Source organism: Oncorhynchus mykiss, chromosome 18 (assembly GCF_013265735.2).
Source record: "Oncorhynchus mykiss isolate Arlee chromosome 18, USDA_OmykA_1.1, whole genome shotgun sequence".
In the NCBI taxonomy this organism is placed as follows: Eukaryota; Metazoa; Chordata; class Actinopteri; order Salmoniformes; family Salmonidae; genus Oncorhynchus; species Oncorhynchus mykiss.
In genome coordinates, this window is record NC_048582.1 from 18,886,300 (window position 1) to 18,898,436 (window position 12,137).

General features: G+C 43.4%; 1 protein-coding gene across 3 annotated transcripts; it reads right to left on the reverse strand.

Annotated features, from left to right (window-relative positions):
• Positions 1-5,421: 5,421 nt before the first annotated feature.
• Positions 5,422-9,979, reverse strand: LOC110495739 (SH2 domain-containing adapter protein F). 3 transcript variants are annotated; one of them, XM_036952159.1, is made up of 9 exons: positions 9,808-9,979; positions 8,044-8,290; positions 7,736-7,837; positions 7,332-7,584; positions 7,054-7,208; positions 6,877-6,982; positions 6,372-6,543; positions 6,135-6,254; positions 5,422-5,975 (listed from the first exon to the last, which is right to left on the reverse strand). In XM_036952159.1, exons 1-9 carry the CDS (start codon positions 9,942-9,944, stop codon positions 5,789-5,791), a joined length of 1,479 nt encoding a protein of 492 aa, XP_036808054.1. In that variant the 5' UTR covers positions 9,945-9,979; the 3' UTR covers positions 5,422-5,788. The 3 variants fall into 3 exon arrangements, with proteins under 3 accessions (XP_036808054.1, XP_021426814.1, XP_036808055.1); XM_021571139.2 differs by lacking the exon at positions 9,808-9,979 and adding an exon at positions 9,050-9,446; XM_036952160.1 differs by lacking the exon at positions 9,808-9,979 and adding an exon at positions 8,367-8,384.
• Positions 9,980-12,137: the final 2,158 nt, after the last annotated feature.

The window sequence follows — 12,137 nt, forward strand, 5'->3', positions numbered from 1 at the left end:
ACTGACGCCTGGTGGTTGCTATGGTGACGCCGGTATCCACATCGTCGGCCATGTCACACACTGTGATGTGAAAGGCTTTTTATAAATATTTTATTGATTTTATTTGGATCTCTTTTAGTCCCCATTTGGACTAATCTTCCAAGAGTCCTTAAACATAATGAAGACATTATTGAACCAATATACACAGGCAGTTAGGAAAGCTAAGGCTAGCTTTTTTAAACCGAAATTTGCATCTTGCAGTACAAACTCAAAAAAGTTCTGGGACACTGTAAAGTCCATGGAGAATAAGAGCACCTCATCCCAACTACCCACTGCTCTGAGGCTAGGAAACACTGTTACAACCGACAAATCCACAATAATTGAGAATTTCAATAAGCATTTCTCTACGGCTGGCCATGCTTTCCACCTGGCTACCCCTACCCCAGTCAACTGCCAGGCACCCTCCACAGCAACCCGCCTAAGCCCCCACCATTTCTCCTTCACCCATATCCAGATAGCTGATGCTCTGAAAGAGCTGCAAAATCTGGACCCCTACAAATCAACCGGGCTAGACAATCTGGACCCTCTCTTTCATAAATTATCTGCCGAAATTGTTGCAACCCCTATTACTAGCCTGTTCAACCTCTCTTTTGTGTCGTCTGAGTTTCCCAAAAATTGGAAAGCTGCTGCGGTCATCCCCCTCTTCATAGGGGGAGACACTCTAGACCCAAACTGCTACAGACCTATATCTATCCTACCCTGCATCTCTAAGGTCTTCGAAAGCCAAGTTAACAAACAGATTACTGACCATTTTGAATGACCATCCGCTATACAATCTGGTTTCCGAGCTGGTCATGGGTGCACCTCAGCCACACTCAAGGTCCTTAACGATATCATAACCGCCATCGATAAGAGACATTACTGTACAGCCGTCTTCATCGACCTGGCCAAGGCTTTCGACTCTGTCAAACACCACATTCTTATTGGCAGACTCAACAGCCTTGGTTTCTCAAATGATTGCCTCGCCTGGTTCACCAACTACTTCTCTGATAGAGCTCAGTGTGTCAAATCGGAGGGCCTGTTGTCCGGACCTCTGGCAGTCTCTATGGGGGTGCCACAGGGTTAAATTCTCTGGCCGACTCTCTTCTCTGTATACATCAATGATTTCACTCTTGCTGCTTGTGATTCTATAATCCACCTCTACGCAGACGACACCATTCTGTATACTTATGGCCCTTCTTTGGACACTGTGTTAACTAACCTCCAGACGAGCTTCAATGCCATAGAACTCTCCTTCCGTGGCCTCCAACTGCTCTTAAACGCAAATAAAACTAAATGCATGCTATTCAACCGATCATTGCCCGCACCTGCCCGCCCATCCAGCATCACTACTCTGGATGGCTCTGACTTAGAACACGTGGATAACTACAAATACCTAGGTGTCTGGCTAGACTGTAAACTCTCCTTCCAGACTCACATTAAGCATCTCCAATCAAAAACTAAATCTAGAATCGGCTTCCTATTTCGCAACAAAGCTTCCTTCACTCATGCTGCCAAACATACCCTCGTAAAACTGACCATCCTACCGAATCTTGACTTCGGCGATGTCATCTATAAAATAGCCTCCAACACTCTACTCAGCAAACTGGATGTAGTCTATCACAGTGCCATCCGTTTTGTCACCAAAGCCCCATATACAGTGGGGCAAAAAAGTATTTAGTCAGCCACCAATTGTGCAAGTTCTCCCACTTAAAAATATTTTCATCATAGGTACACTTCAACTATGACAGAAATAAAATCCAGAAAATCACATTGTAGGAGTTTTAATTTATTTATTTGCAAATTATGGTGGAAAATAAGTATTTGGTCAATAACAAAAGTTTATCTCAATACTTTGTTATATACCCTTTGTTGGCAATGACAGAGGTCAGACATTTTCTGTAAGTCTTCACAAGGTTTTCACACACTGTTGCTGGTATTTTGGCCCATTCCTCCATGCAGATCTCCTCTAGAGCAGTGATGTTTTGGGGCTGTTGCTGGGCAACATGGACTTTCAACTCCCTCCAAAGATTTTCTATGGGATTGAGATCTGGAGACTGGCTAGGCCACTCCAGGACCTTGAAATGCTTCTTACGAAGCCACTCCTTCGTTGCCCGGGCGGTGTGTTTGGGATCATTGTCATGCTGAAAGACCCAGCCAAGTTTCATATTCAATGCCCTTGCTGATGGTAGGCTTTGTTACTTTGGTCCCAGCTCTCTGCAGGTCATTCACTAGGTCCCCCCGTGTGGTTCTGGGATTTTTGGTCACTGTTCTTGTGATCATTTTGACCCCATGGGGGGAGATCTTGCGTGGAGCCTGGTGCAGGTCTACAATTTTGTTTCTGGTGTCTTTTGACAGCTCTTTGGTCTTGGCCATAGTGGAGTTTGGAGTGTGACTGTTTGAGGTTGTGGACAGGTGTCTTTTATACTGATAACAAGTTCAAACAGGTGCCATTAATACAGGTAACGAGTGGAGGACAGAGGAGCCTCTTAAAGAAGAAGTTACAGGTCTATGAGAGCCAGAAATCTTGCTTGTTTGTAGGTGACCAAATACTTATTTTCCACCATAATTTGCAAATAAATTCATTAAAAATCCTACAATGTGATTTTCTGGATTTTTTTCCTCATTTTGTCTGTCATAGTTGAAGTGTACCTATGATGAAAATTACAGGCCTCTCTCATCTTTTTTTAGGAGAACTTGCACAATTGGTGGCTGACTAAATACTTTTTTGCCCCACTATACTACCCACCACTGCGACCTGTACGCTCTCGTTGGCTGGCCCTCGCTTCATACTCGTCGCCAAACCCACTGGCTACAGGTTATCTTCAAGTCTCTGCTAGGTAAAGCCCCACCCTATCTCAGCTCGCTGGTCACCATAGCAGCACCCAGCACCCCAAAGCCAATTCCTCCTTTGGTCGCCTTTCCTTCCAGTTCTCTGCTGCCATTGACTGGAACGAACTGCAAAAATCACTGAAGCTGGAGATTCCCGTCTCCCTCACTAGCTTTAAGAACCAGCTGTCAGAGCAGCTCACAGATCACTGCACCTGTTCATAGCCCATCTGTATACAGCCCATTTATCTACCTCATTCCCATACTGTATTTATTTATTTTGCTCCTTTTGCACCACATTAGCTCTACTTGCACATCCATCTTTTGCACATCGGTGTTTAATTGCCATATTGTAATTACTTTGCCACCATGGCCTATTTATTGCCTTAACTCCCTTATTTGACATTATTTGCACTCACTGTATTATTGACTGTATGTTTTGTTCATTCCATGTGTAACTCTATGTTGTTGTATGTGTCGAACTGCTATGCTTTATCTTTGCCAGGTCCCAGTTGCAAATGAGAACTTGTTCTCAACTAGCCTACCTGGTTAAATAAAAGGTGAAATTAAAAATAAAAAAATAAATAATTCCAATTTAAATGCATACCAATTAGAACGAAGCAATGATATTAGTATGGACAATGGAAAGTAGCAAATATATTTATCTTAACAACCCTTATTCCTTCCCCCTACCTGTGTATGTGGTTAGACTTTCAACACAGTTTTTTAAAAACAAAATTACACTTTATTTTCATAGAACATGAGAAAATCTTACAAACAGAACCACAGTAACAAACCTACCTATTATTATTTAGCTTTCATGATCAAAGTCCAAAAAAACATTCACACTTTAACACACAACTACACCAGTGTACAAAACATTAGGAGCACCTGCTCTTCCAATTACACACTGACTAGGTGAAAGCTATGATCCCTTATTGATGTCACCTGTGCGTATGAAGGGGAAGAGACCGGTTAAAGGAGGATTTTTACACCTATAGACAATTCAGACATGGATTGTGTGTGTGCGCCATTCAGAGTGTGAATGGGCAAGACAAAATATTGAAGTGCCTTTGAACGGGGTATGGTAGTACGCGCTCCGGATTGAGTGTGTCAAGAACTGCAATGCTGCTGGGTTTTTCACACGCAACAGTTTCCAGTGTGTATCAAAAATGGTCCACCACTCAAAGGACATCCAGCCAACAAGACAACTGTGGGAAGCATTGGAGTCAACATGGGCCAGTATCCCTGTGGAACGCTTTCGACACCTTGTAGTCCATGACCCGGGGAACTGAGGCTGTTCTGCGGGCGAAAGGGGGTGCAACTCAATATCAGGAAGGTATTCCTAATATTTTGTACACTCAGGTGTAAAACACCAACATTCATACATATAAGGACTGAAATAGCTTTCAAGCACACATTTATATAATAGCTTTCCACTATAGCGATGTAGCAGTCTACTGTATAACACTCTTGGATGAAACTCCCACCCTGGTACAGCTAGCTAATCAATGTGCGATACAGATGATCAATAATATTCTACTGACATACAGTAACCTGCTGTTACAGCATTTGCCTTTGGCCATATACAGTTGAAGTCGGAAGTTTACATACACTTAGGTTGGAGTCATTAAAACTTGTTTTTCAACTACTCCACACATTTCTTGTTAACAAACTATAGTTTTGGCAAGTCTGTTAGGATATCTACTTTGTGCATGACAAGTAATTTTTCCAACAATTGTTTACAGATAGATTATTTCACTGTATCTCAATTCCAGTGGGTCAGAAGTTTACATACACTAAGTTGACTGTGCCTTTAAATAGCATGGACAATTCCAGAAAACATTGTCATGGCTACAGAAGCTTCTGATAGGCTAATTGACATAATTTGAGTCAATTGGAGGTGTACTTGTGGATGTATTTCAAGGCCTACCTTCAAACTCAGTGCCTCTTTGCTTGACATCATGGGAAAATCAAAAGATTTCAGCCAAGACCTCCACCAAAAAGTTATAGACCTCCACAAGTCTGGTTCATCCTTGGGAGCAATTTACAAACGTCTGAAGGTACCATGTTCATCTATACAAACAATAGTACCCAAATATAAACACCATGGGACCACGCAGCCGTCATACCGCTCAGGAAGGGGACACGTTCTGTCTCCTAGAGATGAACATACTTTGGTGCGAAAAGTGCAAATCAATCCCAGAACAACAGCAAAGGACCTTGTGAAGATACTGGAGGTACAAAAGTATCTATATCCACAGTAAAATGAGTCCTCTATCGACAACCTGAAAGGTCACTCAGCAAGGAAGAAGCCATTGCTCCAAAACCGCCATAAAAAAGCCAGACTACGGTTTGCAACTGCACATGGGGAGAAATTACCTCTGGTCTGATGAAACAACTTATTGTGTGAAGCTTGTGGAAGGCAACCCTAAATGTTTGACCCAAGTTAAACCATTTTAAGGCAATGTTACCAAATACTAATTGAGTGTATGTAAACTTCTGACCCACTGGGAATGTGGTGAAATAAAATAATTCTCTACTATTATTCTGACATTTCACATTCTTAAAATAAAGTGGTGATCCTAACTGACCTAAGACAGGGCATTTCTACTAGGATTAAATGTCAGGAATTGTGAAAAACTGAGTTTAAATGTATTTGGCTAAGGTGTATGTAAACTTCCAACTTCAACTGTAATAGTTTAACCATTGTGGTTTCCGCCAGAACCATGTTGACGCTCTAAGAATAACATCACACAATTCCACAGCAGCCATGTTAGCATTTCCGCAGACGACAACACCATCTGTATTAGTATCATAAATAGCCATGTCCCACTCTATTGCCTATATATAGCACTACTTTTGATCAGAGTGCACTAAAGTAGTGCACTACATAGGGAATAGGGTGCCAGTTGGGATGCAGATAATGAGTGGAGAAGGGTCAGAGGGTCTGTACTATGACAGGGTAGAGCAGAGACAGGTGTTCAGCTCCTCTGATAGGTAGTTTGTGCATGGTGTAGTAGTGGATGACCTCTGGTACAGAGGAGAATGGAGGACTGTTCTCTCCCAGGACGTAACGACTCTCTGAACTCCGAGTGAACTTCATATGCATGAAGCCCTGACAACTCCTGAAAGAGAGCGAAATAGAGATCAGCGTTATAAAATCCTTAACACCTTATTAGGGCCTAGATAAATATGGAAAACCCATGGAAAACAGATTTATGATGATGTGATTGGAATAATGTAGAACATTAGTAGAATGAGAGAGGGAGAGTGTGTAAAGGTACCTGAGGGAGAGAGAGTAGTCTTGTGGGCAGGCCTGGCTCTTCCTCACCAGGTAGGAACTCTCTTTGCACAACGTCAGTAGAGTCTCTGCCTCCACACGACTCACAGAACCGTGGTACCACCTGCAAGGGGGACATATTACTGTGTGACGCATAGCAAGGGACACAAAACAGTGTGACACATGGCCAGGGGGAGCTTCTTGAATTATCCTGAGTCAGCGGTTGAGGGAAGGAACTTACACCTGTCTCTCCAGGGGCAGGCAGGGGTCCACTCTCTCACCCAGGACAGGGGTGGTGTCACCAGGCCTCAGAAGGCTAGCTGCGCCCCCTGGGGCTGTGGGGCTGGTCCTGGGTAGTCTGGCCTGGTCTGACTGGGCTAACGACTTCTCCCACTCTGCCCCCTCAAACTTCACTACAAATGGAGAGTTTTATTAGCCAACTACTTAAATACCTGGGCAACAGGTAGCTTAGCAGTTAAGAGCATTGAGCCCGGTCACTGGTTCAAATCCCGAGCAGACGAGGTGAAAAAGTGTGCCCTTGAGCAAGGCACTGAACTCTAATTGCTCCTGTAAATCACTCTGGATAAGAGTGTCGGCTAAATGGCTAAAATGTAAAACTGCAGCATCTACTGAGTGCCTCCTACACCAGAATAGATCAGAGCACTGGTCTACTTGCTAGAGCTTTAGAGATTTACGTGTTTTAGAGCCCAACAATTCAGTGATGCTTTCCTCTATTAGATATCTACCTGCTAGAGCTTTGGAGAGGTTGTCCTTCTTCCATTCCCAGGGCTGGTCGTACTCCTCTGCTGGTCTCTCATCGTCCTGGGGCAGCCTGCTCTCTCTGACCTCTCTCTGGAAGAGGAGGAGGAGAGGATGTAGGAGGATGATGAAATCAAAACAGAGAAGAAGAAGAAGATTGTTACCGTTTCGTTCCTGAGGAACTCTCTCCCCTGCTGCTGCGGTGGCGCCCCCCGGTGGCGATGTCGAGTCCTCTCATCGTAGGGGTCATCATAGAGTTGATCTCCGATCCCAGCCCCTGACCTTCCATTGCCCACTCCTGGCCGGCCCCGCTGGAGCTCTACACACACAATCAATAAATTAACTATAAGTCTATGCATCTCAGTAGTATGTCAGTCATTTTAGACAGCCAGGCGTGAAGTCCAAGGTGTGGGTGTGTAGGCAACAGCTAAAAGGAGCCGACCTGTGATGACCCTCTGGGCTTCAAAGGGTTCCATGTAGCTGCTGCTGTGCCCTGGACGGAGACTGAGACCTAGGATAGGGTTAGGGCTGAAGGCTACCAGGGTAGGACTGGTGATGGGGCTGAGGTCCAAGGTAAGGTGTGGGTTAGGGTTAGGCTCCCAATCTGTTCTAAGCCGAGGAACTGGTCTGGCATCAAACGGGTCTGAGTAGTCGGTGTCGGAGTCCCCTACTACTGTAGGAGCAGAGGGAAGCACCTGAAGAGAGTGATGGAGGGTGGGTGGGATAGTGAGGAAAAAGGGTAAACAAAAATATTTAAAGAGTCAAAGCCATAAATGAAGAGAATCATGTGGATACAAAGAACATGAAAGAGGGAGAAGATCAAAAACAACAACTGTCATTCCATACCGGTTCTTGGTGGATGGTGACGGGGCTGACGGGGACCTTACTGCGACGGAATTCCTGAGAGTCCACCTTGATCAGCCTGTGTTTGGGAGACACCACCTTCACCTGGAATACATTATAACAACCTTAAAAGACCTGTAATAACATGGTCATAACACCTGTAAAGCCATGTGTTTGATACTGTTAGAGCCATCGCATTCCAGCAATTACATTGAGTCAGCCCTCCTATATCTCCGTCAACCAGCCGCCTCTGCTGTAATAACACGGTCATAACACAACATGTTCATGCCCTATAAGATAACATTGCCCACCTCTGCATCGTTGGGAAGGACAGAAGCCAAGGCGGGAAACGCATGCAGGCTTACTGTCCCCCTACAGCCACCGTAGCAGCCATTTTGTGATTTCTCTGCGCTCTGGTATGGGTCTTCAAAGTCCAGGTCTTTCTGGGCTCTGTAGGCCCTCAGGATCTCACTCTCTGTGTTGTCAGGATGCGGAAGCTGGGGGGCGTCACGACGGCTGCCGAAGTTCAGGTAGTCCTTTAACCACTTTGCCATGGGTCTGAGGGAAGGAGAATAAAGGAGAATATTACATCATATCTAACTAACACTGTCAACACTTCCAATAATGTGCTTACCGTGACAATGGAATCAGTCAAAACAACACACACTGGCATTCAGTGGATGCTCATCAGACTGGGTGTGAGAGGGAATATGGGAATAAAACACTGGGTCTGGCAGTCAGTCATTGGACAATGTAAGTGATCAGGGTAGGTCAGACAATTTATCTAAGAGGAATATTAACGTTCTAATGTAACTAATGACATAACTTGATTGGTATGGGCAGTGGGCATGAAAGGAGGAGGAAAGACTGGCCTGATAGACCTGAGCAGGAAAAACTCTGGGCCCTAGTTATTTAAAGGCCAAACATATTGAGCAAAAGAAAGGAATCTTTCAATCACACTAGCTACCTATGTAATCTTTGCTTTGTGACAGGAGGATCGGAACTAGATAAAGCTAAGTAGCTGAACTGGAATGCATTCATCAAACTAACGTTTGAGAGAGTAGTAACTGTTTGTTATCTGGCTAGATATAGTACTGTATTTCCAGATCCGTCTATTTACAAGAAGGCTATATTTTGTTTGAATCTGGAAAGCGACAGACAAGCTAGTCAGGGATCTACCTTCGAATGTTTGGCTATTGGCTGGCTAGCTATAATCAGCTGCTGTTAGCTAGCTAGACATGTTTGGTGCAGCATAGCTAACCTTAGCTAATGCAGCTTATATTTGCATAATATAAAAACGATACTGTCATTACTTACGTTTTGATGGAAATCGGGGCCGTTAGCCAATGACGTATTTAATTGTGTGTCCACCCCCAATGAATTCACAGAAATGTCATTGTAGCTTGCTAACGTTAGCTTGTTAACTTCCCTCGGCTTGAGCTGAAAAAAAGTTCGCCTGCCACCAACGTAAATTAACTACGCTACGTCAGTCAGTTTAAAACAAAGATTAAATGCATTTTGTAGAATATTATTTCAGTTAGCAAGCTAGCTAGCTAGTTGGCTAACGTTACAATTTCTATCTAGCTTAACTAATTCGACTATTTTAGTCCGAAATGGTTATCTAACTGAGCTATAATAAGAAGGGTTAACGTTAGCTAGCTACAAGAAAGTATTATTCGGTGGGGTTTAACGGCGGTTGGCATCCAATATTAATGGCCTATTACCGCCACCAAATGGACTGGAGTATAAATCCATTATATTTTGCAATACAAAAAACCCTTCACTCATTATTAAGAACCCACCACCCAATTTCACTATTTTGAACCCATCTTATCCTATACCAGGCATGGCCTGGGAGGACGGGACACCATTCAACACACTCTCTTCTGCTTTAAAATCTCGTAAACCAAAGTACGTCTCTGAGGCTGCCACCACAACAACTATTTTCTGTGATTTTACATTCTATTCCTGCAGGACAGTTGACAACCATAGCAATAAACACAAAAGCCAACCTTACTGAAGCACATTGCATTTGTAGGCCTATCACTCTGTACTGGCAAAATTCTACTACTCACCTGGAGCCTCTTAGATCCCTTACCCTTGACACATCTTCCTCTACTTTCTTCACTGCCTCAGCATATGACACCTTCTGTACAACTCTGATCATGGCAACTTCAACCTGCCTCTGGACACTTCTGATCCCCAGGAACATGAGCACCCCTACAGTTAGCCCTAATTTGGACTAAAGGAGCCTAACGTTACTCATTAGTCCAAGGACCTTACATTTTCTGTTTAATTGGTGAATTGGCTCTGGAAACCAAAACAGACAAATACTCCATCTAAACGTGAATCGATTCTCAATTGCAGTATTGTTCTAGAAACATAAATCCCTCTACTTTCAAATTACCTCAAAATAATATCACAAAACATACACTTAATGTCCACTTAACCAGTTAGATTAGATGCTTTTATTAGTCACACACACAGGGTCGCATTTGTAATTGCGGGGTACAGTGAAATGCTCACTTTTGTGTCTAGGTATACAGACGAGGAGGCATACAAAGGTATGTCAATTGGTATTGGTATGTTATGCAGATCACATTTACCATCCTCCCCCCTTACCTCTTCAATGAATATCCCATAAGCCTCTACATTATAACCAAGGTATGTGTATGGAAAGCATTATCAAAAGTTATTTTATTTTACATTCAGCATATTCTTATAGCCTACATATTCTTACCTCTTTGTTGATTGATATCCATTAAATTGTGTCCATTTTCTGTTTTAGAAAGATTTGCACATATATGTAAAGATAGTTGGTATCATCACAAAAAAGATATATATTTAGATCATACAAGGGAAAAACCTGCAAGAACCCCCACCAAGTAAGGAGGTTCTACCATGAACCCGACCCCCTATGGGGTTCCTGGAAGAACCTTTTGATGGGCCGTTTTGAGTTCCAAGAACCCTAAGGGCGTAGGTAGCATTTGTACTGTTGAACCATACCATTGTCCCTGGTCACCTTGGTGTGTTTAAAAGCAGTTTATTTAACACAGTTGCAGCTGACAGTAATTTTCAGTGAACACACATTTGTGGCATCTGTCTTCTGTTGACACACAGGTGTTCGGAGACACAAATAGCTAATTAGCCTTTATGCTAGTCTTTATGCTTCCAAAACCATACCACAAGCAATGCATGTTAATGTTCAGACCGAGTGTTGCAGTTCTTAACAAAACTCCCTCCTAAAGAAGACTCCTTCATCCAATGACTTATGTGTAATGTAATGGAACACATAGTCATACTGCTTTATCGATGCTACAAAATCCTTTGTCCCATGCCCTCCTGCACACTTCTCACATATAGGAATCTCCCTTCTACACACTGCTGCAAGCTCGGCACCTGAAACACCGTAGTGGGTTCGGCACAAAAGCTCTTACGGGATAACTGATATAGCCTAACATGACTTTGTTGGGTAACGACTCAGAATTAAAACTCAAAAAGGCAGTGACTCCTCTGTTTCACCATTCTCACGACCGGGTCTGCGTTGCACCAAACGGTGGGTGTCACAGACACCGGGAATCATCTATTAGTTTCTCCACCTTATCCCAGTAATCACTCCTTTCAATGGCACTGTTTCTTAGAGCAAAGCAAGTAACAGGTCTTGTCCCCAGCTCCCTCTGGGTGGAAGAAACACAAAAAAATAATCACAAGTCCACTTTGGGTTACCTTCACTGATTCAGCAGTACCCAATTCCATTTTCATCCAACCAGAAACCACATGTGTCCACTTTCTCCAAAAATGTCACTCCTACTGGGCCAGAATCATCTTCATCATGACAATCAGTGTGAGGCTCGGGCTCAGAGATCTTTACCACATAGTGATAGTGACGTGTGAGCGAAACTGAGAATGAATGGGCCAACATTTAATATTGTTCTTACTGACAACCCGCCCCCCCAAAAAAAACTTTGGCTTACATTTATACTATTTAACGCAGGCTGTCTGAATATTTTTACTAAATGTATATATTTTCTATTCACTTAAAAAAAGTGTTTTTAGGAATAAACAAAAACTCCACTTACAGGGCACGTGCATGCCAAGCCCCTTTCGGAAATGTACCCTACCATCCCGGCAGATGGCAATGTTGATCTGGCATTGGTAGTTTCATCTTTCATTCCAAACGCATTAGTAGCCAGCAATACATTTGAACCGCCCCATCCACATCTGCTTCCACAGAGACACGGCACGATGCAAGCTTGTCACAATGAATGTGCAGGAAGAGAGTTGACGTGCTGTACAGCATTGGAGACAGGGGCCAAATCTAACTTTCCATGCCAGATGAGGTGGAAGAGAAGGAGGACATCGGAATGTAGTAGTTCCCCAGGACAAGTGGGGAGTTAGACTGGAC

Bases quoted from the DNA above. Each gene is read 5' to 3' on its own strand.
- LOC110495739 (XM_036952159.1), bottom strand. From the start codon at position 9,944: ATGTTCCTGGGGATCAGAAGTGTCCAGAGGCAGGTTGAAGTTGCCATG. The intron at 8,291-9,807 runs GTGAGTAGTAGA...TCCTTCCCTCAG, and splicing joins AGGGATCTAAGAGGCTCCAG to ACCCATGGCAAAGTGGTTAA. The intron at 6,255-6,371 runs GTAAGTTCCTTC...TCCCCCTTGCAG, and splicing joins CTGCCCCTGGAGAGACAGGT to GTGGTACCACGGTTCTGTGA.